Source organism: Littorina saxatilis, linkage group LG13, assembly GCF_037325665.1.
Source record: "Littorina saxatilis isolate snail1 linkage group LG13, US_GU_Lsax_2.0, whole genome shotgun sequence".
NCBI classification, from domain to species: domain Eukaryota; kingdom Metazoa; phylum Mollusca; class Gastropoda; order Littorinimorpha; family Littorinidae; genus Littorina; species Littorina saxatilis.
In genome coordinates, this window is record NC_090257.1 from 18,099,742 (window position 1) to 18,122,007 (window position 22,266).

At 44.3% G+C, this 22,266-nt stretch overlaps 2 protein-coding genes across 4 annotated transcripts in view; one reads left to right on the forward strand and one right to left on the reverse strand.

Moving 5' to 3' along the window:
• The window catches only part of LOC138983786 (mitogen-activated protein kinase kinase kinase kinase 4-like), a 62,467-nt gene that overhangs the window by 10,072 nt on the left and 30,129 nt on the right, over positions 1 to 22,266 (forward strand). For 2 of the 3 annotated variants that reach the window (XM_070357112.1, XM_070357111.1), the window contains exons 5-19: positions 121 to 201; positions 521 to 569; positions 964 to 1,025; positions 2,277 to 2,367; positions 3,123 to 3,195; positions 4,806 to 4,863; positions 5,329 to 5,383; positions 5,622 to 5,703; positions 7,387 to 7,556; positions 9,186 to 9,267; positions 9,567 to 9,904; positions 12,382 to 12,482; positions 13,790 to 13,953; positions 14,871 to 14,932; positions 18,286 to 18,377. In XM_070357112.1, coding sequence (XP_070213213.1) covers positions 121 to 201; positions 521 to 569; positions 964 to 1,025; positions 2,277 to 2,367; positions 3,123 to 3,195; positions 4,806 to 4,863; positions 5,329 to 5,383; positions 5,622 to 5,703; positions 7,387 to 7,556; positions 9,186 to 9,267; positions 9,567 to 9,904; positions 12,382 to 12,482; positions 13,790 to 13,953; positions 14,871 to 14,932; positions 18,286 to 18,377 — 1,560 coding nt within the window. The remainder of the gene's footprint in view (positions 1 to 120; positions 202 to 520; positions 570 to 963; positions 1,026 to 2,276; positions 2,368 to 3,122; positions 3,196 to 4,805; positions 4,864 to 5,328; positions 5,384 to 5,621; positions 5,704 to 7,386; positions 7,557 to 9,185; positions 9,268 to 9,566; positions 9,905 to 12,381; positions 12,483 to 13,789; positions 13,954 to 14,870; positions 14,933 to 18,285; positions 18,378 to 22,266) is intronic. The other variant, XM_070357113.1, reaches the window with a different exon arrangement.
• The window catches only part of LOC138983798 (translationally-controlled tumor protein homolog), a 140,415-nt gene continuing 119,516 nt past the window's right edge, over positions 1,368 to 22,266 (reverse strand). The window contains exon 6 of the mRNA XM_070357129.1: positions 1,368 to 1,378. Coding sequence (XP_070213230.1) covers positions 1,376 to 1,378 — 3 coding nt within the window. The 3' untranslated portion in view covers positions 1,368 to 1,375. The remainder of the gene's footprint in view (positions 1,379 to 22,266) is intronic.

A 22,266-nucleotide genomic window follows, 5' to 3' on the forward strand; every position in this document is an offset into this window, starting at 1 on the left:
TGAGTTGTCTCAAGTTTCAAGGGTTCTGGTTAAATGGGGTTAAGTTTGGAGGATAACAAAACAATATCATTTTATTTAACCATTTTAAAGCTAAATCTTTGAAACTTGTTTTGTTTTCAGTTCTCTCATCACAGAAACATAGCCACGTACTATGGGGCCTTCATCAAGAAAGGTCCGCCCGGCAAAGATGATCAGCTTTGGGTAAGAGATCTTCCACGCACGTGTGTGTGTTACCAGGACTACAAGCAGTGTGTGTATGCGCGCGTGTGTGTTACAAAAAACTTACAATGACTACCAGTTTAATCAGTGTGCGTGTGTGTGTTACAATGACTACAAACAGTGTGTGTGTGCGCGCACGTGTGTGTGTTACAAAAAAACTTACAATGAATACCAGTTTAATCAGTGTGTGTGTGTGTGTTACAATGACTACAAGCAGTGTGTGTGTGCGCGCATGTGTGTGTGGTACAAAAACTTACAATGTTGACAGAAAATGACGACAGGCATTGTGTGTTTGATTCAGCTGGTGATGGAGTTCTGTGGGGCCGGCTCCATCACAGACCTAGTGAAAGGTGAGTCCAGTCTCTAGATTTTATTCCGTCATTTTACACACAGGTGCATTTTGTATCAATTACACCCAGACACTTGAAATGTTGCAAGGGTTGTGAGAGCAGGACCGTGTACCCATGATAGTGATGGGACCGTTTGTTGCAGTACTACTTCTGATTCCAGCTCTCAACATGCAATGCTTCTGTTGTTACTCATTGTAGTACAGGTGTAGCTTTCAACAAGTACAGTAATGGTATCTCTGTATAGAAGTGAAGAAAGGGAATGTAATAGCACTGAACAGTTCATATAGTAATGGTATCTCTTTATTGTAGAACTAATAAATTGAATGTAATAGCACTTTGAACAGTTGTGACCTCTTCTCTGATGTTGTAATAACCTGAATGTTTCTGCTGGCAGCTACCAAAGGCAACTCGCTGAAAGAGGAATGGATCGCCTATGTGTGCCGTGAGATCCTGCGCGTGAGTAGAGAGACAGAGAAGGGGGGGGGGGGGGGGGGGGGGGGGAGGTTGAGCACCGAAGGCAACTCCCTGAAAGAGGAATGGATTGCCTATGTGTGATGTCAGATTCTGCATGTGAGAAGAGATATTGTGTGTGTGTGCACCCTACAAAAATTCCTCAGAGCTGGGATCTAAAAGACCATAGAACATCTCTGCATTAGTATCAACAGCTTTCACTTGACAACAAAAATGTGTTGTTCCATGCTAAGAAAGGGAAAAGATGGCCTACATGTACTATGAAGTGATGTGGGTGGGTAGAGCAATAGTCAGTGTCAGTGTTTGCAACAGTCAGTGGAGGAATGGGGTGTGGGTTAACAATGATAACAATAACAACACGTTATTGTTCATTTAAAAGGAATACATTAAAACTAAAAATTGCCTTCGACACGTCGAACCTGCCTGTCAACGATTATGAAATACACACTGAAATAGAATTACAAGAACAAGAACTATCAAAAGAGGCACAAAGAACATGTATAATTATTGTAAGAGGAGGAGATTGTTTAGGCATGCCCTGAAATCGTGTGGTTGAGTACACATTCATGTGGGCCTCAGAAATTGGGGTAAAGAGTGGGGAGGGGGGGGGGGGGGTGGGATGTTCCATTGTTTGTGTCTGTGTATTTTTAATCTAGGAGAGGACTGAAAACTCTCAGTCTTATATATAAGGTGTGTGTGGACCTAAGGCCAAAAAAAAAAAATTGTCTGTTTCTGGTCACCCGACCGACCCTAAATTTCGGCGCCGACCCTAAACTTTTTTTTTCCAAACTCAAAAATGTTTTGTTTTGTTTTTGGTGGTAAAGGACAGGGTGAGAAAATGAACAACAAAAACGTGTGAAAACGAAAGTCCGCTGACGATTTGTAAATGTGTTGAGTGTCTTGTCTCTATGTATAGTGAATCCAGTCTCTTTGCGCGATTTTTAAAGTTAGTTTTATTGGTCTACATTTGGGGTAAAAAAAAAATTAAAAAAAAAAAAAAAAAAATCCCGACCTACCGACCCTATTTTTTTTAGCCATGTTACCAGAAACAGACAATTTTTTTTTTTTGGCCTAAGGGACCTAATTGTAAGCATCTTTGTTTACATTTGAACTTGTCATGATTATTACATGAGCTGTGTGTGTGTGCGTGTCTGTCTGCATGTGATTTTGTGTGTGTGTATGTTTGTGTGTGTGTTACTGAGGCCATAATGTATGTGTGTGCGTGTGTGTGTTCAGGGTCTGGCCCACCTGCACAACAGCCGTGTGATCCACCGAGACATCAAGGGACAGAACGTGCTGCTGACAGACAACGCAGAGGTCAAGCTAGGTGAGGGTTCAAAGTCATGTCTCACACTGCCCACTATGCCATCTTAGAAGATGAATCAGTAAAAGAACAAACTTCTGTGCTCCTGCAGTCAAGGAATAAATCGACGATTTAATTGCCCTCAGTTCACTGAGACTTAATAGGTATGTTAAAATTTTGAGCATACAGGTGTATGTCATTCCCTCATTCAGAGATAACAGTAATGTGATAGTGTAGCCTAGCAACCTGTTCTGACATTCGTCTGCTGAACATTCACATCTCCCCCAGTGTCTGGCCAAGTCTTCAAGTTCACCAGTGCCAAAGGGGATTTCAGGAGAACACATGCATGTCGATCTACATGTACACACACTCTCTCTCTCTCTCTCTCTCTCTCTCTCTCTCTCTCTCTCTCTCTCTCTCTCTCTCTCTCTCTCTCTCTCTCTCTATGCCTGTCTCTCTGTCTGTCTGTCTGTCTGTCTCTCTGTCTGTCTGTCTCTCTCTCTCTCTCTCCCTGTCTGTCTCTCTTTCCACCGGTGCTCTTTCTCTCTCTCTCTCTCTCTCTCTCTCTCTCTCTCTCTCTCTCTCTCTCTCTCTCTCTCTCTCTCTCTCTCTCTCTCTCTCTCTCTCACCACCATTGCCAGAACGATTTAATCCATCCACACTAAGCAATCTTCTAGTTACAGCATGTTATCTCGCTCTGTCTGTCTGTCTCTGTCTCTCTCCCTCTATCACACACTGGTTGACTAAGATGTTGACTTGATTTCTTGCTTTCTGTGCAGTGGACTTTGGTGTCAGCGCCCAGCTGGACAAGACGATCGGACGTCGCAACACCTTCATCGGCACGCCGTACTGGTCAGTGTGACAGCTTGACCATGCCTTTCTTTGACTTGTCTGCTGTACTCCCTTTATATAGATGCGATATAAATTGCATAAAAAAATAAATAAAAAAATAAAAATAAAAATCCCTGCGCTTAGAACTGTACCCACGGAATACGCGTGATATAAGCCTCATATTGATTGATTGATTGATTGACTGCTAACTCTGGCTTTGTGTAAAGACTAAAGGAGCTCTAGCAGACCTCCCATGTACAGCTGTGCTTTGTTCATTACACTCACTTGCAAAAGTCATGATCCCAACTCTTGCCTGGACATTTTTTTCTTTCTTCTTGTTAATCAATCAATATGAGGCTTATATCGCGCGTATTTTTTTCTTGTAAGCTTAACAGAAAGTGAGAGCTCTGCAAACCTGTTTACCCTTACGATTTTAGCGTAATTTATTACGATTTTCTGCAAAAAATATGCCATTCCTCTATCCGTGTCAAGACTACGATTTTCATTAATTAAAAAAAAGTTTAACACTTTTTGAGTCACTTGAGAAAAAGTGACTCTATGTAATCGGTCAGTGTTAGTCTGTCCGGCCGGCCGTCCATAGACACCACCTTAACGTTGGACTTTTCTCGGAAACTATCAAAGCGATCGGGCTCATATTTTGTTTAGTCGTGACCTCCAATGACCTCTACACTTTAACGATGGTTTCGTTGACCTTTGACCTTTTTCAAGGTCACAGGTCAGCGTCAAAGGAAAAATTAGACATTTTATATCTTTGACAAAGTTCATCGGATGTGATTGAAACTTTGTAGGATTATTCTTTACATCAAAGTATTTACATCTGTAGCCTTTTACGAACGTTATCAGAAAAACAAGGGAGATAACTAGCCTTTTCTGTTCGGCAACACACAACTTAACGTTGGGCTTTTCTCGGAAACTATAAAAGTGACCGGGCTCAAATTTTATGTGAACGTGACTCATTGTGTTGTGAATAGCAATTTCTTCCTGTCCATCTGATGCCTCATATAATATTCAGAACTGCGAAAGTGACTCGATCGAGCGTTTGCTCTTCTTGTTTTATTTTTTATTAATTCACATGTTTGGCATTGGGTTTTTTTCAATGGCAAAATGGGGTGAAAAAGCACAGGACTGACCAGAGATCATGTCTGTCTGATGAGACGCTGGAGAGCCTTTTAGTGGTGAAGTCTCGCCCTCACTCATTCGGCAAGCGCAAGTACAGTAGAGAAGCGCTTGACACACTGAAAAAGGCCTACTACGAGCAAAAGAAAAAGAATCAGTGATGCATGTGCTTTTGATGTGATCTTCTTTGAAATTATGATGACTACAAAAACTGATGTGTTTTGTTTGTGAATGATGGATATATGTGCATGATTGCGTTTCGCAGACACAGTTGTCATGTGCGTTGTAATTGGCGACAAATGCTGGATGATTACTATTTTTGTGCCAGGATTACTATTTTTGGGGCTGAGCATTACTCCAAAACACTAATGGGGGTAAACAGGTCTGGCTCTGTATTAATTTTGTTTTATCTGTATTCCGTATGGTTTGGGAACATATTTGATGCACCTGACTGAGCATTGTAAGTGTACTGACTGTATTGATGTTGCTTGCAGGATGGCCCCTGAAGTGATCGCCTGTGATGAAAACCCTGACGCTACCTACGACAACAGGGTGAGCTATTCCACGTGTCTTGTCCCTTCCTTTTTTTCGTGGGTGTGTGTTTGCTAGACACAGAGAGCAGGACAGCAAAGTGACATTCACTTTTGTTTCTTTTTTGTTTACAAAATATGTGGTATAATGTCATGAAGTAGAACAAAGAATGCTGAGTAACGGTCAAGAAACAGATTAATTCATTCTTTCTGACTTTAGAAGTGCCAAGCTTCTGAGTGCGTTGGGTTGTAGAACCCAGCTTTTGGGGAATTTAACTCAGAAGGTACGGGATTAAAAGAAACATGTGTAAATTTACAGAACTATTTGGTTTGTAGATTGATGTGACCACAAGCTCATAATGTTAAAAACAGGAACTCTTCACAGGCGCACAGTTTGTATTTTTCAGTATAAATAAAATGCAAACATATTTTTTACAAGGATATGCCTGATGCTTTTTATTCACGTTGTGCTGTGTTTGACTTTCAGAGTGACTTGTGGTCTCTGGGCATCACTGCGATAGAAATGGCGGAAGGAAAGCCACGTGAGTAGCATTGACACTGGTGCTGAGTGTGTGTGTGTGTCTGTCTGTCTGTCTGTCTGTCTGTCTGTCTGTCTGTCTGTCTGTCTGTCTGGAGTATTAATGAAAAAAGTAAAAAGAATACATTCTAGTTGCCATTTAATGTACGTTATAACGATTTAAAGGACTGAAAATGCATGTCACAAAATGTTACACAGCTCCAGAGAATAACCCTTATCCCATTGTCTTTTTTGTGTTTCAGCGCTGTGTGATATGCACCCCATGAGAGCTCTCTTCCTCATCCCCAGGAACCCACCACCCAGACTGAAAAACCCAACAAAGTGGTGAGCACTTCATTTTCTTCTTGTGCATGGACATAAACACAAGCAAGGGAAACATTTGGTTATCTTCTTTTTTGCATGCAGTCGAGACAACGTTTACATGACCCTTCTGTCTCTGTCTTTTTTTCTTTTCTCTATCATATGTCTCGCTTTCTTGCTCTCTGTCTCGTTTTTTATCTCTCTCCTTCTCCCCCACTCTCTCTCTCTTTCTCCCTTTCTTATCTCTCTCCTTCTCCCCGGCCACTCTCTCTCTCCTCCCCCACTCTCTCTTATCTCTCTCCTTCCCCACTCTCTCTTATCTCTCTCCTTCCCCACTCTCTCTCCTCTCCCACTCTCTCTCTCTTTCTCCCTTTCTTATCTCTCTCCTTCTCCCCGGCCACTCTCTCTCTCCTCCCCCACTCTCTCTCATCTCTCTCCTTCCCCACTCTCTCTCCTCTCCCACTCTCTCTCATCTCTCTCCTTCCCCACTCTCTCTCCTCCCCCACTCTCTCTCATCTCTCTCCTTCCCCACTCTCTCTCCTTCCCCACTCTCTCTCCTTCCCCACTCTCTCTCCTCCCCCACTCTCTCTCCTCCCCCACTCTCTCTCATCTCCCACTCTCTCTCATCTCTCTCCTTCCCCACTCTCTCTCCTCCCCCACTCTCTCTCATCTCCCACTCTCTCTCATCTCTCTCCTTCCCCACTCTCTCTCCTCTCCCACTCTCTCTCTCTTTCTCCCTTTCTTATCTCTCTCCTTCTCCCCGGCCACTCTCTCTCCTCCCCCACTCTCTCTCATCTCTCTCCTTCCCCACTCTCTCTCTCCTCTCCCACTCTCTCTTATCTCTCTCCTTCCCCACTCTCTCTCCTCCCCCACTCTCTCTCATCTCTCTCCTTCCCCACTCTCTCTCCTCCCCCACTCTCTCTCCTCCCCCACTCTCTCTCCTCCCCCACTCTCCTCCCCCACTCTCTCTCCTCCCCCACTCTCTCTCATCTCTCTCCTTCCCCACTCTCTCTCCTCCCCCACTCTCTCATCTCTCTCCTTCCCCACTCTCTCTCCTCCCCCACTCTCTCTCATCTCCCACTCTCTCTCATCTCTCTCCTTCCCCACTCTCTTTCCTCTCTCATCTCTCTCCTTCCCCACTCTCTCTCCTCCCCCACTCTCTCTCCTCCCCACTCTCTCCTTCTCCCCACTTCTCTCTCTCCCCACTTCTCTGTCTCTCTGTCTCTCTGTCTCTCTCTCTCTCTCTCTCTCTCTCTCTCTCTCTCTCTCTCTCTCTCTCTCTCTCTCTCTCTCTCTCTCTCTCTCTCTCTCTCTCTCTCTCTCTCTCAACTTAGCAAACAAATTATTGCGACAAATTTCGCACTCAAATTAAAGCATTAATTCTTGTGTCATTTCATTCCAACTTTCTATGCCATTCAAGGCCAACCATTTGACTATCTGGATCACCTTTCGGATTAAAGATTTCTTTTACAGAAATCATGGGACCGCCGCTGTAATAAGTGTACCCTCAAAAGCGGTAGGGACCAATCAAAAATGGAGAGAAAAAAAATAGCCAAAACCTTGCAACTTTTACATACGAGAAGAAAGTTAAATCAGGTATCTACCCAGAACATGTTGTATTAAACTAGCTTACGATTTTTTGTGCTATGCTATTCCTACTGATGCAATTGTCAATAGCATGATTGTGTTGTGTTGTGGTGGTTTCAGGTCGAGCAAGCTGCACAACTTTGTCGAGTCGTGTCTGATCAAGGACTACACAGCGCGCCCCAACACCGAACAGCTGCTGAAACACCCGTTCATCCGCGACCAGCCCACCGAGCGACAGACACGCATCCAGCTCAAGGACCACATCGACAGACACAAGAAAAACAGAAAAGGTAAAACGACATCGACAGGCACAAGACAAACAGAACAGGTAAAATGACATTGACAGGCACAAGACAAACAGAACAGGTAAAACGACATCGACAGGCACAAGACAAACAGAACAGGTAAAATGACATTGACAGGCACAAGACAAACAGAACAGGTAAAATGACATTGACAGGCACAAGACAAACAGAACAGGTAAAATGACATTGACAGGCACAAGACAAACAGAACAGGTAAAACGACATTGACAGGCACAAGACAAACAGAAAAGGTAAAACGACATTGACAGGCACAAGACAAACAGAACAGGTAAAACGACATCGACAGGCACAAGACAAACAGAACAGGTAAAATGACATTGACAGGCACAAGAAAAACAGAACAGGTAAAATGACATGGACAGGCACAAGACAAACAGAACAGGTAAAATGACATCGACAGGCACAAGAAAAACAGAAAAGGTAAAAGGACATTGACAGGCACAAGACAAACAGAACAGGTAAAATGACATTGACAGGCACAAGACAAACAGAACAGGTAAAATGACATTGACAGGCACAAGACAAACAGAACAGGTAAAATGACATTGACAGGCACAAGAAAAACAGAACAGGTAAAATGACATTGACAGGCACAAGAAAAACAGAACAGGTAAAATGACATTGACAGGCACAAGACAAACAGAACAGGTAAAATGACATTGACAGGCACAAGACAAACAGAACAGGTAAAACGACATCGACAGGCACAAGACAAACAGAACAGGTAAAATGACATTGACAGGCACAAGACAAACAGAACAGGTAAAATGACATTGACAGACACAAGAAAAACAGAAAAGGTAAAACGACATCGACAGGCACTAGAAAAAAAGAAAAGGTAAAATGATTTTGACAGGCACAAGAAAAACAGAACAGGTAAAATGACATGGACAGGCACAAGACAAACAGAACAGGTAAAATGACATCGACAGGCACAAGAAAAACAGAAAAGGTCAAATGGCATGTACAGACACAAAGGAAACAGGAAAATTCCGAACAGGCATAGGTCACAGGGACAGAACAAAGGGACAAGAAGTCAGGAGAATAGATTGATCGCCACAAGCAAAGTCAACATTAACAGCCACACAAGTGGGGGGGAGCAGTCAAGATAGGTATAGTGTAGTGCTCAGACAAGACATAATTGCATGGACAGACAGACACAAAACGGGGCAAGGTCAGAATGTTGATCGCATTCACTCAGTACAGTAACAGACATAAGAAGAACACAGTAAGGAGAACCATGAAACGGTCAAACATCCCACCAACTGACACAACACAAGAAAGAGAAAGTCACGCAGACTGACGCAGAAAAAGCAAGATAAAGAGTAATGTGGATTGTGGGAAAGAGAGAACATCTAAACAAGAAATGCATCCACCTCACAGATTCTGCATGTTAGTTTGCTGTCATGGTTTCCACACAGCACAGAATAAAGTCAAGCTACCATCATAAACGAAATACAGAAATGCTGACATGATAAAGTAATGGTGCATGACTAGTATTGTGTTGCTCACATGTTGTACTGGCTGGTTACAGGCGAGGACCGCTGTATGAATTGTCAACTGACAGGTGATAAAGTGCTTTGTGTGTTTTAGGCGAGGACCACGAGACGGAGTACGAGTATGAGGGCAGCGACAACGAAGAGGAGGACGAGAGCACCATGCCGGGGGAACCCAGGTAACCTGGGACCTTTAGTTTTCTTGTATTCATGACGTTATCACTTTTACGCTCTTGTTCTCATGACCATTTCAGGACTTTTTTCTGTATGCTATCCTCCTGTCTTGTTGCTATGACTGTGTAAGGACTGTTCTCTCTCTGCCATCTTGTTGTCTTGTTGCCGACTATGACAAGTGTTGGTGTTGCTATGCCACCAAAATGACTGTGGTGGTGTTGCCATGACTGAGTGAGGACTGTTCTGTGTCTGCCATCCTGTAGTCTTGTTGCCATGGTGACACTTGTGTTCTGTGTGCTTTCAGCTCCATCCTGCAGATTCCAGGGGAGAGCACCCTCAAGCGCAACTTCCAGCAGATCCAGGAGCGGGAATCCAAGCGCCAACAGTCGTCACGGCAACAACAACAACAACAGTCTCACCACCCCCAGCCCCGCCCCCTGTCCTCTCACAACCCCCCCTACGCCCACCCTCCCCCTCCCCAGCCCTTCCACCCCCACCACCCTCCCCAGCCCGCCACCGCCGTGTCACACATCGTACAGAACCAAGGTCGCCAGGGGTCAAGGCCGCTGCCTGCCCTTCCCCCGTCTTCCTCGTCGCCTCTCGAGCAAGGTGCTAAACAGTTTCCCATGCAGCGTATGATTGGTGAGCTCTCTCTTTCCAGGTTTGTGCATGCCTTCCTGCTTGCCGCCTGTTTGCCGCCACGCTGCATGGCTGTGTGTAGGAAGTTGGTAGGTGTGGAGTTGGTAGGTGTGAATGTTGTTCACGTTTCCTGTGCAGCGTATGATTTGGTGCTGCTAGGTTTTACACACATGGTGTAAAAGTTGTTCACGTTTCCCTTGCAGCGTATAATTTGGTGCTACAATGTTTTTCACACACCTTCCCACCTGCATGCTGTGTGTGTTAGTTGTGATGTGAGTACTGATCCTAAAGTTCTCTTACTTACCTGAACAGGTTGGGTTTTGTCAGTAGTGACCCAGGTGTGCGTTGACTGAAGACAGCAGTTCTCTGGGTACAGGTGTAGGGGCTGAGTGACCCAGGTGTCAGTTGACCGAAGACAGCAGTTCTCTGGGTACCTGTGTGGGTGTTGAGTGACCCAGGTGTCAGTTGACCGAAGACAGCAGTTCTCTGGGTACCTGTGTAGGGGTTGAGTGACCCAGGTGTCAGTTGACTGAAGACAGCAGTTCTCTGGGTACCTGCGTAGGGATTGAGTGACCCAGGTGTCAGTTGACTGAAGACACCAGTTCTCTGGCTACCTCTGGGGTTGAGTGATGCAAAGATTGATTTTCTTCACCAAATTTGGTGAAATGGCCAAAACAGGTTTTGTAATTGTATAAGGTTTTAGGCTTTCCTTGACATCACTTTTCCCCCACTGTCAACAAGTTCTGCAAAAATTACGGCCAATTTATCGGTGACTTAAAATACCTTTCAGCGATTGGCTGACTGCCTATGCAAAAGGGCATCCCTGGTGGTGTAGTGAATGAGTAATGTAAGAGTCACGTTGGACAGAGAGGTTCCCTTTCACATTCACTGTAGGAGCCGTGGTTGAAAGTAGAGCTTGTGCTTGTTACAACTTACAGCCAATTGGAGGAAGCAGTGCTTGCATTTGGTATAGTTGAAGCTGCTGATGTGAGTCGGTGTGAAGGTCGTTTTCACTGCAGGGTTGACGGGCATGCACACAATGGTAGTTAGAAGGTAAAGGTTTTACACCCAAGCTGTGTGTGTTTGTGCTGTCCGGTGACCTGATGCAGGCATGACAAGAACCAGCACCCTGCTTTCTCCCTGACTGCTCGGTCATGTAGTGAGAATTGCTGGTCAACGTTCTCCCTGCAAGAGTTGTCCTGCTTGTGTTGGTGAAAGTGTTTGTAGTGAGGTGAAGGGAGGCAACTCCATGGAGTAAGTTTTATGCTGAATGCTTTAGTTGATAGGTATTTATATGCCTTTGGTTAATATATAGAGAATACTACATGGCTTGCTGTGTCGTACCAGATTTACACGAGTTGTTTTTTTAAATATTGAACTGCGAGCGAAAGCGAGCTGTTCACTATTTGAAAAAACAACGAGTGTAAATCTGGTACGACACAGCAAGCCATGTAGTATTCTGTTTATCCTACATACTGTACTTACGTGCATTTTACTGAAAATGTCTTGCAGTCGAGGCAGCTAAATTGAAGACGCTTGTTTTGGAACCTCGATCTCTTCTAAAGCCTCGTGCAATCTATTACGTCAAAGCAAAGAAACGTCACTCTGAAAGTGTGGTGTGACGTGTTAGTTCTAAAGATTCATCGAGGGTAATTAGCGAGCGCAATTTTTGTTTCTATAATGACGTTTGTCTCGGTGACTTTGGCATCATAAGCAGTGGAAAAACAGGTCCCTGCCAGACTTGCTTGACATGACCTCATTTACATGATAAACACACGTGTGATTTGAACGATTATTATTTCACGGGTGTCTCTCTCACGTATGTAGGATAAGTGTTTATGTCTCATTAGTTAATAGAAGTATTTACGTGTCTTTAGTTAATAGTTTTATTTATGTGTCTTTAGTTAATAGAAGTATTTATGTGTCTTTAGTTAATAGAAGTATTTATGTGTCTTTCGGATTCCTTGTTACCGTATTACTATGTCCAAGTAATTCTTATTAAAATGTGTGTCTTGAATCATCAGCCAGGTGGATGCGTGGAAGAAAAGTTTCCATTTTAATGGACAATTAAGTGTTGTTATTGTTGTTGTTATTGGTTAGTCATGCTTCATTGACAGTTCACAGCTAGATTCAAATGTTTGTGTTGCTACAGCGGAACCTCCATTTTTGAGACTTCCCCCTTTTTAAGTCTTACCCCTTTTTAAGACTCCGTTTTGTTATATTTTCTGTACACAACCCCTGTAAATTAACCTCCGTTTTAAGACTCCCTCCTTTTTAAGACCTGATTTTCTCAGTGGGTTTTTTTTTAGGTCCAAAGAAGGGGGTTCCACTGTGGCAGACAGTAAGCTTGATGTTGTGTTTGCTGTGTGTTAAAGGGATGATACAGTGCAACAGTAAGGTTGATTTGATTTGTTGCTGTGTGTTAAAGGGATGATACAGTGTAACAGTAAAGTTGATGTTATAAATGCTCTGTGTTGCAGTGATGCCCGACCCACAGAACCCCATGTCCAACGCGGGCCGTGCCATGCAGCCCAACACCAAGTCGTCAGGCATGTTCGGGGGGCCCGTCAACAAGGCTGACGTGAGTGATATACACCGTGCATGAGTACAGTATTGTTACAGCATTGTTACAGTATAGGCAGTGTTAGTGTGGGGGCAACAAGGCTGATGTGAGTGGTATTGCACTATATTAGGCCACCAAAAAAAAAATGTCCGTTTCCGGTAACATCGCCAAATAAAATAAGGTCGGTCGGTCGTTTTTTGTTGTTGTTTTTATTTTTACCTTTTTCTAACGTTTTGTTAACGTCTTTTTATGTTTTTTTGTTTTGTTTTTTTAAACGCTTCCTTAATTTACTTACAATTATTTAGCACATGTTTTTGACATAGATATATTGAAACTAAATAAAGTATACTTGACTTTATATTTTTTTGTGTTTTTGTGTGTGTGTGTTTTTTGTGTGCGAAAAGCGAAAATTTTTTTAGGGTCAGCGCTTAAAAATAGGGTTGGTCGGGTTTCCGGAAACAGACATATTTTTCTTTTTGGCCTTATCAGTATGGCATTACGACAGTATTGTTACAGTGTTAGCACTGTGTTAGAACAACTTTTGATAGTACATCATTAGTACAGTATTGTTACAGTATTAGCACAGTGTTAGAACAACTCTCACGGGCGCAGTGGCCTAGTTGATGACATACTGGACTCCCATGCGGAAGCAGGCATGGGAATTGTCCGCCGAACGGCGGATTTCCGCCGAATTTTTTTTTTGTTCCGCCGAAAATGCAAAAGTGTTCGCCGAAAAAATAAAGGGAGAAGGCACACAAAAAAAGCACCGGTTACTTTGGTCTTTGCGCAAAAGCCCGCGAAAACTGTCCGTACTTTGTTCACGCACTGCTACCGCCCGCCTCAGTTATTGAACTTTTATGTTTGAAAGTAAACCAGATTGCACAGATTGTGTTACAAGTTACATTTTCCTGTTTGTCTCAACAGATCAATTTTTTTACAAATTTAAACCATATAATACATGTATATATTTTTTTTCTTCAAAAAAGCAAAAATTGGTACATTTTTGTACTAAAAACTCTGATTCTAAAAACAGAATTTAATGGCAAACTTGGAGCTCAGATGACACCAGATTGCACCATCTGGGTTCTTTGGAGAAATTTTTTTTTCGGGGGGGCTAGGTGCTTCGCGCCGTCAACTTGACGCTTCGCGTCTTCAGTTATAAATTTTTCGCCTTTTTTACAATTTTCAATTCCCATGCCTAGGAAGGTTGGGTGTTGGAATCCCGGCAGTGTGTTATGGGTTAAGGGTGGAGGTTTCTCCCATCTCCCAGGTCAGCTGGGTGTGTTTACGACAATTGTATGACAGGTGTTGTATGGTTGTTACAGGACCTGGACCGCCTGGCCGCACACCTGCACAAGATGGGGGCGGAGGAGAGGGAGGCCAAGACAGTGACGGTGGTTGATGATGACGACGACGATGATGATGATGACGATGAAGAAGAGGTCACCAGAGACGGCACATTGCCGGCATCGGAACCAGCCCGACCTTTGTGAGTCTTTGCTCAGAGTTCTCTTCTTGTAAGGCGCGGTGCAAATTTGTTTAGTGGTGGCAGAATGGTAGCACTGGAAACAGCGACACTTTGTGAGTTTTTGCTGGGAGTTCTCTCCTTGTAAGGCACGTTGCCAGTATCAGAACCAGCCTGACTTGTTTTAATATTTGCTAATTTCAAAGTGCAGTTCACGTTCATTTAGTTCAGTCTACTCTCAGTCAATCATGCATGACATCTGGATGTCAAATGTGGCGCTAGTGGGGTGTGGCATTATTGGTTGTCACATAAGAGTTGTGTGGCGCCAGCAGGTGTCGTATTACTGGGTGTTATGCTAGTGATTGTTATGCTAGAGGGGTGTGGTGCTAGTGATTGTTATGCTAGAGAGGTGTGGTGCTAGTGGTTGTTATGCTAGAGAGGTGTGGTGCTAGTGATTGTTATGCTAGAGAGGTGTGGTGCTAGTGATTGTTATGCTAGAGAGGTGTGGTGCTAGTGGTTGTTTTGCTAGAGAGGTGTGGTGCTAGTGATTGTTATGCTAGAGGAGTGTGGTGCTAGTGGTTGTTATGCTAGTGGGGTGTGACGTTATTGGTTGTCAGGTAAGAGTTGTGGCGCCAGCAGGTGTGACATTACTGGGTGTCTTGCTAGTGGTTGTTATGCTAGTGGGGTGTGGCATTATTGGTTGTCAGGTAAGAGTTGTGGCGCCAGCAGGTGTGACATTACTGGGTGTCTTGCTAGTGGTTGTTATGCTAGTGGGGTGTGGCATTATTGGTTGTCAGGTAAGAGTTGTGGCACCAGCAGGTGTGACATTACTGGGTGTCTTGCTGGAGGGGTGTGGCGCGAATGGGGTTTTGTGCTAGTGAGTGTTACCCTAGTGTGAAAGAATAGTCTTCTGAGCTCTTTCTCCTGTGTGTGTGTTTCAGCCCATCACAAGGTTTTGGTGAGGATACTATAGAGACGCAGTCTTCCATCATCATACATGAAGGTGATTATTATTATTATTTAAGTTAATGAGACATCCCAGTGCACTAAGGGATTTATAGAGCAAATCGAGAAAATTCATTATTGAACAAAGCGCATAGCGCTGAGTTCAATAATTATTTTCGAGATTTGCTCTATAAATTCCTTAGTGCACTGGGATTGTTTCAATAACGATATTGTCGGTACCGCCAGAAAAAAAAGAAGATACAACACGGACATTTTGCTACGCGCATTTGAATAGGCATAACTGTGTGGTCAGGTCGTGGAAGAGCTACTTTTGTGTGGGCTGTCTCAAGTGTGTCGTGCTTTCGTCACACACAAACTCTTGTTTTAATTTCTGTTGGTAAATTCCAGTGTAGGGTTAAGCTAAACAGTGATGATCTTTCATAGAGACCTCATTTGAACTCAGAGAAAGGACTGTGTTCTAAGTTATTTGCGATTCGAAACCTCCAGTCAAGCTTTGACGGATTGACTGTGCAGAGTGACTCCCCTTGAATTGGCTAACCCCCAAGGTCGACGGTTAGCACATTTTCAAAATAAATGTGGCATGTTTCTCGTGTGGTATCTTCACTCATCGGGGAGTCTGGTACTAAATATGAACGGTAAGAATGCTCTGAACCCTACACATATTATATCCCCATCGTTTTATCGTTCACACTTGCCCAACGTGATAATTTGCTGAGCGGAGTTTATGTCGTCTGCTAGGCTAGGGCAATCGAACCACTGCAGTCTGCACTGAGTCTGCACGCATGAGGCAGGCTGGTAATAAGTCTTATATATGGTAAGAACGTTCGGAACCCTACACGTTTTCGATTACGATTGGTCTTGCCTTGAAATAATAATTTGGAAACCATTCATTTACTGAACTGATGCAGTCGTATTTCAGTGTAGTCTACTACGTATGACAGAGTCGATCGAGTCAGTCTTCCAAATGCTGGTCTAGCTGGTACAGTCATGTGACACCAGTACTTACTGACAATTATTATTATTATTATCATACATGAAGGTGAGCTGAAGTTCCACTGCTGACTGCCACTCTCACCACATCATACCCCCGTCCCCCCACTCCCAATTTATCCTGAAATGTCTCAATGGCTGTAGTGTTTTGATCTTGATGAACCTCACCAGTTTTTTTCACGGACCTACTGTTATGATTTTTATACTCATCATACTGCTTTCTGGTGGACCCGTCACTGCCTACTCATCTTCAAATAAACCTGAGTGCTTCATTTGCTGTTGTATGCTGGTCATTGACAAAGCCAGTCCATTCCTAACACTCGCACACTTATTGCCGCTAAATGACGCGTCAAAGCTGTATGGTCTGTTGTGCACAGATTACATCGCACACTTATTGCCGCTAAATGACCCGTCAAAGCTCGATTGTCTGTTGTGCACAGATTACATCGCACACTTCTTGCCGCTAAATGACCCGTCAAAGCTCGATTGTCTGTTGTGCACAGATTACATCGCACACTTCTTGCCGCTAAATGACCCGTGAAAGCTCTATGGTCTGTTGTGCACAGATTACATCGCACACTTATTGCCGCTAAATGACCCATCAAAGCTCGATTGTCTGTTGTGCACAGATTACATCGCACACTTCTTGCCGCTAAATGACCCGTGAAAGCTCTATGGTCTGTTGTGCACAGATTACATCGCACACTTATTGCCGCTAAATGACCCGTCAAAGCTCTATGGTCTGTTGTGAACAGATTATATCGCACACTTATTGCCGCTAAATGAACAGTGAAAGCCCGATTGTCTGTTGTGCACAGATTACATCACACACTTATTGCCGCTAAATGACCCGTGAAAGCTTGATTGTCTGTTGTGCACAGATTACATCGCACACTTGCCGCTAAATGACCCGTGAAAGCTCGATTGTCTGTTGTGCACAGATTACATCGCACACTTATTGCCGCTAAATGACCCGTCAAAGCTTGATTGTCTGTTGTGCACAGATTACTTCGCACACTTATTGCCGCTAAATGACCCGTGAAAGCTCGATTGTCTGTTGTGCACAGATTACATCGCACACTTATTGCCGCTAAATGACCCGTCAAAGCTCGATTGTCTGTTGTGCACAGATTACATCGCACACTTATTGCCGCTAAATGACCCGTCAAAGCTCGATGGTCTGTTGTGCACAGATTACATCGCACACTTATTGCCGCTAAATGACCCGTGAAAGCTCTATGGTCTGTTGTGAACAGATTACATCGCACACTTGTTGCCGCTAAATGACCCGTGAAAGCTCGATTGTCTGTTGTGCACAGATTGCTGGTCACAGGTTCAAATCCGGGCCGGGACGGACACGGGTCAACTTTATGTGCAGACTGAGAGATGGTATCCATGTCCCTCCCCTTGGCACCACTCTGTCATGTTTTGTAAATGACCCTGGTCATTTTTCCAGAAATGCTGTTGGCTGATTACCTTACCCCTAAACAGGCACACACAGTGGTAGCACAACTCTGTTGCTGCTAGCTTTCCACTGTGAGGAAGCGAGCCAACATTTCCTTGGGATGTAACAATAAATTTAACAATAAATAAAAATGAAATGAAATGATAATAGTTTTGTACCTAGTTTTTGGAAAAGTGCTTATTGCAAACCTTGGAACCAATACGATTTTACCGTATTTTGTACGCTTTATTGTCAATCAATCAATCAATCAATGAGTCTTATATCGCGCATATTCCGTGGGTACAGTTCTAGGCGCTCTGCAGTGATGCCGTGTGAGATGAAATTTTATACGGCCAGTAGATTGCAGCCATTTTGGCGCATATTTACCTTTCACGGCCTATTATTCCAAGTCACACGGGTATAGGTAGACAATTATTAACTGTGCCTAAGCAATTTTGCCAGGAAAGACCCTTTTGTCAATCGTGGGATCTTTAACGTGCACACCCAATGTAGTGTACACGGGGGGAGGTTCGGACACCGAAGAGAGTCTGCACACAAAGTTGACTCTGTGAAATAAATTTCCGCCGAACCTGGGATCGAACTCACGCTGACAGCGGCCAACTGAATACAAATCCAGCGCACTACCAACTGAGCTATATCCCCGCCTGTCTAAAATACGATTAGTACGTTCGTTGAAAAAAAATACAATCAAAAAAGTTCCTATACATGTACTACTTTTCTTCTCAAGCGCATCTCGAAGCCTACCCAGTATTTTGGATGCTCGAATGCTGTGTGGTGTACACTAATTTTTCTGAAAACACGTCGAGTTTTTTTGAGAATACTAAAAAAAGTGCAAAACAGGGGTTCCCAGTTCTGGTATTGAGTCCAAGTTGATAAAACTATTCTTTTTATTATTTATTTATTTATTGATTTATTGATTGATTTGTGTATTGCAGAGGCCACCCAGCCCCCTCTGCCAGCGCCGTACGACGTTAACCTGACCAAGGTCAATGAGGAGGACGGGGAGAGCACTCTCATCGCACGACGGGTAAGTGCTAATGGATGCCTGACTTGTTTCGTGTCTCACAGCCCTTGGCTGTGCGTCCATGTCGACCTTTCTTGTATAACTGTCTGACCTCAATGTCACACAAGCATTACAGTACAGAAACGATAATCAGGAGTAGTAGCAAATTTAAAATGGCGTTATCAGCAGTCTTGTTGATAGCTAGCTGGCTCTGAAACCTGCTATTCACGTCACCATGTTAGAACGCCGTTAGTTATTAAGGTTATTACCTAGCTTCTTGCTTTGTACGCATGCACACATTGTCTTTTCTGCGGCATCATGTGACACAGCCACCGCGGCAAACGCCTAACTGTTCAATGGCGGCGCTAACATGCAGTCAGCAACTATAGTGAAGATAGGGAGGTCTGTTGACTTTACCGCCGTCACGTGACTTCAGGTGGTCCTAACTCGGTGTAGGACATAGTTTGGTGTCATGAAGTCAGTTACCACAACTGTGCAAACAGCGCTACCAATAAGGTTTCCTCAATACTACTCCTGTTCTTGTAAACCCAACGTTGAACTCTCTACGTTTTGTAAATGTGTGTGTGTGTGTGTGTGTGTGTGTGTGTGTGTGTGTCTCTTCTACTGCATTATGTCTGCTTTCTGATTTAACTCAACTGTGATATGACCTGCCTTCATGTGTAACAACGTTCATGTTGTGTTTTGTTGACATTTATGTTCAGCTATGTTGGTTATGTATTACACGCACAACATTTATCTTGCTGTTTTTGTGTGTGTTTTTTTTCAAATATGTATTACAATATTCGTTTTGTGCTGTGGTGTTGTTGGTCCTGTGTCTCACGTTGGTCTCCAGTGCTGTGTTTGTTTTCACATGCTTGTAGAGTCCAGGGCTGATGTTTACGAAGCAAAACTTGGTGCCACCAATCTGGGTAGTATGCAGCTGTGGGATTGGTTGAAATGAAGTGAAACTGTAGAATTTGTCATGTTCATGCCAATACAGCAGCGCCCTGTGTTGTCATTTCAATAGATCGAGTGTCGTGGGGTCTTCACTCAACTCAGAGAGTAGCTTGAGGTGGTTTCATACCCCCTGTGTTGTCGTTTCAATGGATGGAGTGTCGTGGGGTCTTCACTCAACTTAGAGAGTAGCTGAGGGGGTTTGACACCTCCCTGTTAAAAAGAATCCTCCATGCTCTACGTTTACAGGTCTGCTGGGGGTTGCTTGTTGTTAACCGAAGGTCTCAAGCTGTACCTTCATTGGCTTAGCTGCAGACATAACACAAATCTTTTTAAAAGGTTTTAAATAGCGCCAGGAGTCTTACTTACTTACTTAGGTCCTTTGCTCCCAGCGGAGCATAGGCCATTGACGACATTTCTCCATCGTACCCTGCTCTGGGCTGTTCTTTATGCTTCTGTCCAGCTGTTGCCTTGCCTCTTCAGTTCTGCTGCACTGCGTCATAAACCTTTGTGAAGGACCTTCCTCTCCCATATCAGGTTGATTTTGATTCGTCGTCAATGCTTTTGTAACGGTTGTTTTTTACTAGGCAGGGGTGTTGCCCCTACGCAAACCTCTGAACAAGGTGGTCCAAATTTGTCTGACCTCTATCCTTCGACCTGTCCAGCATGGGTGTCCCTACCAGGAGCTTAAGCTCCCGCTGGCATCGCCAGGAGTTTATCCCCATAGTATTTGGTATGATGAGATGTTATCAGAGAGAACTGTAAAGTGAGATGTTACCAAGTGCTGCTTGTCTTGTGAGATGCGAGGATAGCTGTATGAAGCTCAAGTGCTGCTTGTCTTGTGAGATGCGAGGATAGCTGTATGAAGCTCAAGTGCTGCTTGTCTTGTGAGATGCGAGGATAGCTGTATGAAGCTCAAGTGCTGCTTGTCTTGTGAGATGCGAGGATAGCTGTATGAAGCTCAAGTGCTGCTTGTCTTGTGAGATGCGAGGATAGCTGTATGAAGCTCAAGTGCTGCTTGTCTTGTGAGATGCGAGGATAGCTGTATGAAGCTCAAGTGGTGCTTGTCTTGTGAGATGCGAGGATAGCTGTATGAAGCTCAAGTGCTGCTTGTCTTGTGAGATGCGAGGATAGTTGTATGAAGCTCAAGTGCTGCTTGTCTTGTGAGATGCGAGGATAGCTGTATGAAGCTCAAGTGCTGCTTGTCTTGTGAGATGCGAGGATAGCTGTATGAAGCTCAAGTGCTGCTTGTCTTGTGAGATGCGAGGATAGCTGTATGAAGCTCAAGTGCTGCTTGTCTTGTGAGATGCGAGGATCGTGTTCCGTCGACCTGGGCATCTCATGGTGAAGTGTGGACACTGGAGCTGCGATTGAAGCGGTGATTACAGTTGATGGACACCTGGAAGGGGGCTGTGCTGGCGGCGCTTTGATGTAGTAAGCTTTCAACATTGCAGTGCATGCTTTACAGGCAGTGTGATTTAGTCACCGTTGAGTATTTTCAATGCCCTAAAATCAAATTGCAACAAAGGAGAGCAACGTTGATGGAAACATGCGGTGTTGCCAGGCGGCGTTGGTTTGCTTGTTGGGGGTCATGGCTCAGTGTGGTCGTTGTGTGGCACGCTTTGCCTTGCTGGGAGGAGTCTGTGACTCAGTGTTGTTGTTGTTGTGATCTGTGTGATACATTTTGCATTGATGTGGGGCAGTATAGTCTGCATTAGAAGGAAGTACTGTGTACCTTTGAACGAGGCACGTCATAGCACGGAGATAGTGGTTTAGATGTGGACATCATTGGCTTGGTTTGATCGTGGAAGGGTTGGCTGGACAGTGAGATTAAACTGAGCATGATGGTCCGTCCCTAGTGACGTCATTGGCTTGGTTTGATCATGGAAGGGTTGGTTGGACAGTGCGATTACACTAAGCATGATGGTCCGTCCCTAGTGACGTCAATTTCACATTCTATAACGGTAGTGACTTCAGTTCAGGGCCCGTTTTGCGGTAGTGACATCAGTTCAGAGCCCGTTTTGCGGTAGTGACGTCAGTTCACAGCCTGAAGCTTCAGTGAGGTCAAGATGAGAGCCTGCAGCGGTAGTGACGTCAAGTTCAGTGAACACTTGGTGTTGTATCGGTACTGCTGGTCCATAATGCGTTCGTGTCCTTGTGGTGCCAGTTGCAGACCTGTTTACCCTTACTATTTTGGAGTAATTTATTACTATTTTTAGGATTTGGGGAGGAAAATACTCCATTTGAGTTCAGACTATTATTTTCAAATGTGCTTCAACTAAGGTTTGTGTTACTAATGTTGTTGTTTGTTACCACTGGGTTACTATTTTGGTCATCAGATTACTATTTTTTGACTTGACCATTAGTCTTGTCAAGTTTTGGGGGTAAACAGGTCTGCAGTTGAACTCTTTGCCGCCATGCCAAGCGTCCAATCACATCACCGGCAGCACGACCCACACGGGATGCAGTCGTTTGGGTAGAGAGTGGGGGGTTAAAGGCTTTGTGTCGGGTTGATGGGTACAGAATGCGAGAGGGAGTCGCGGCTCGGCAAGAGGTTAGATCGGTATATTTAACCCCCCCCCCCCCCCTCCCCCTCTTCAGCTTTCATAGTTCATCGATTTGACTATGAGGAGTCTTTCACCAGGCGTATCCACCGGATTGAGTGAAGGTACTCGATGCGACTGGGATAAACTGTGCCTTCCTTGCAGTCACGTGCACTGGCTACACAGTCTGCGGAAGCAATGGGCGCTCACCATCTACTCTCTCTCTCTCTCTCTGTCTGTCTGTCTGTGTGTGTGTGTGTCTCTCTCTCTCTCTCTCTCTCTGTCTCTCTCTCTCTCTCTGTCTGTCTGTCTGTGTGTGTGTGTGTCTCTCTCTCTCTCTCTCTAGTCTCTGTCTTTGTCTCTCTCTCTCTCTGTCTCTGTGTGTGTGTGTGTCTCTCTCTAGTCTCTGTCTTTGT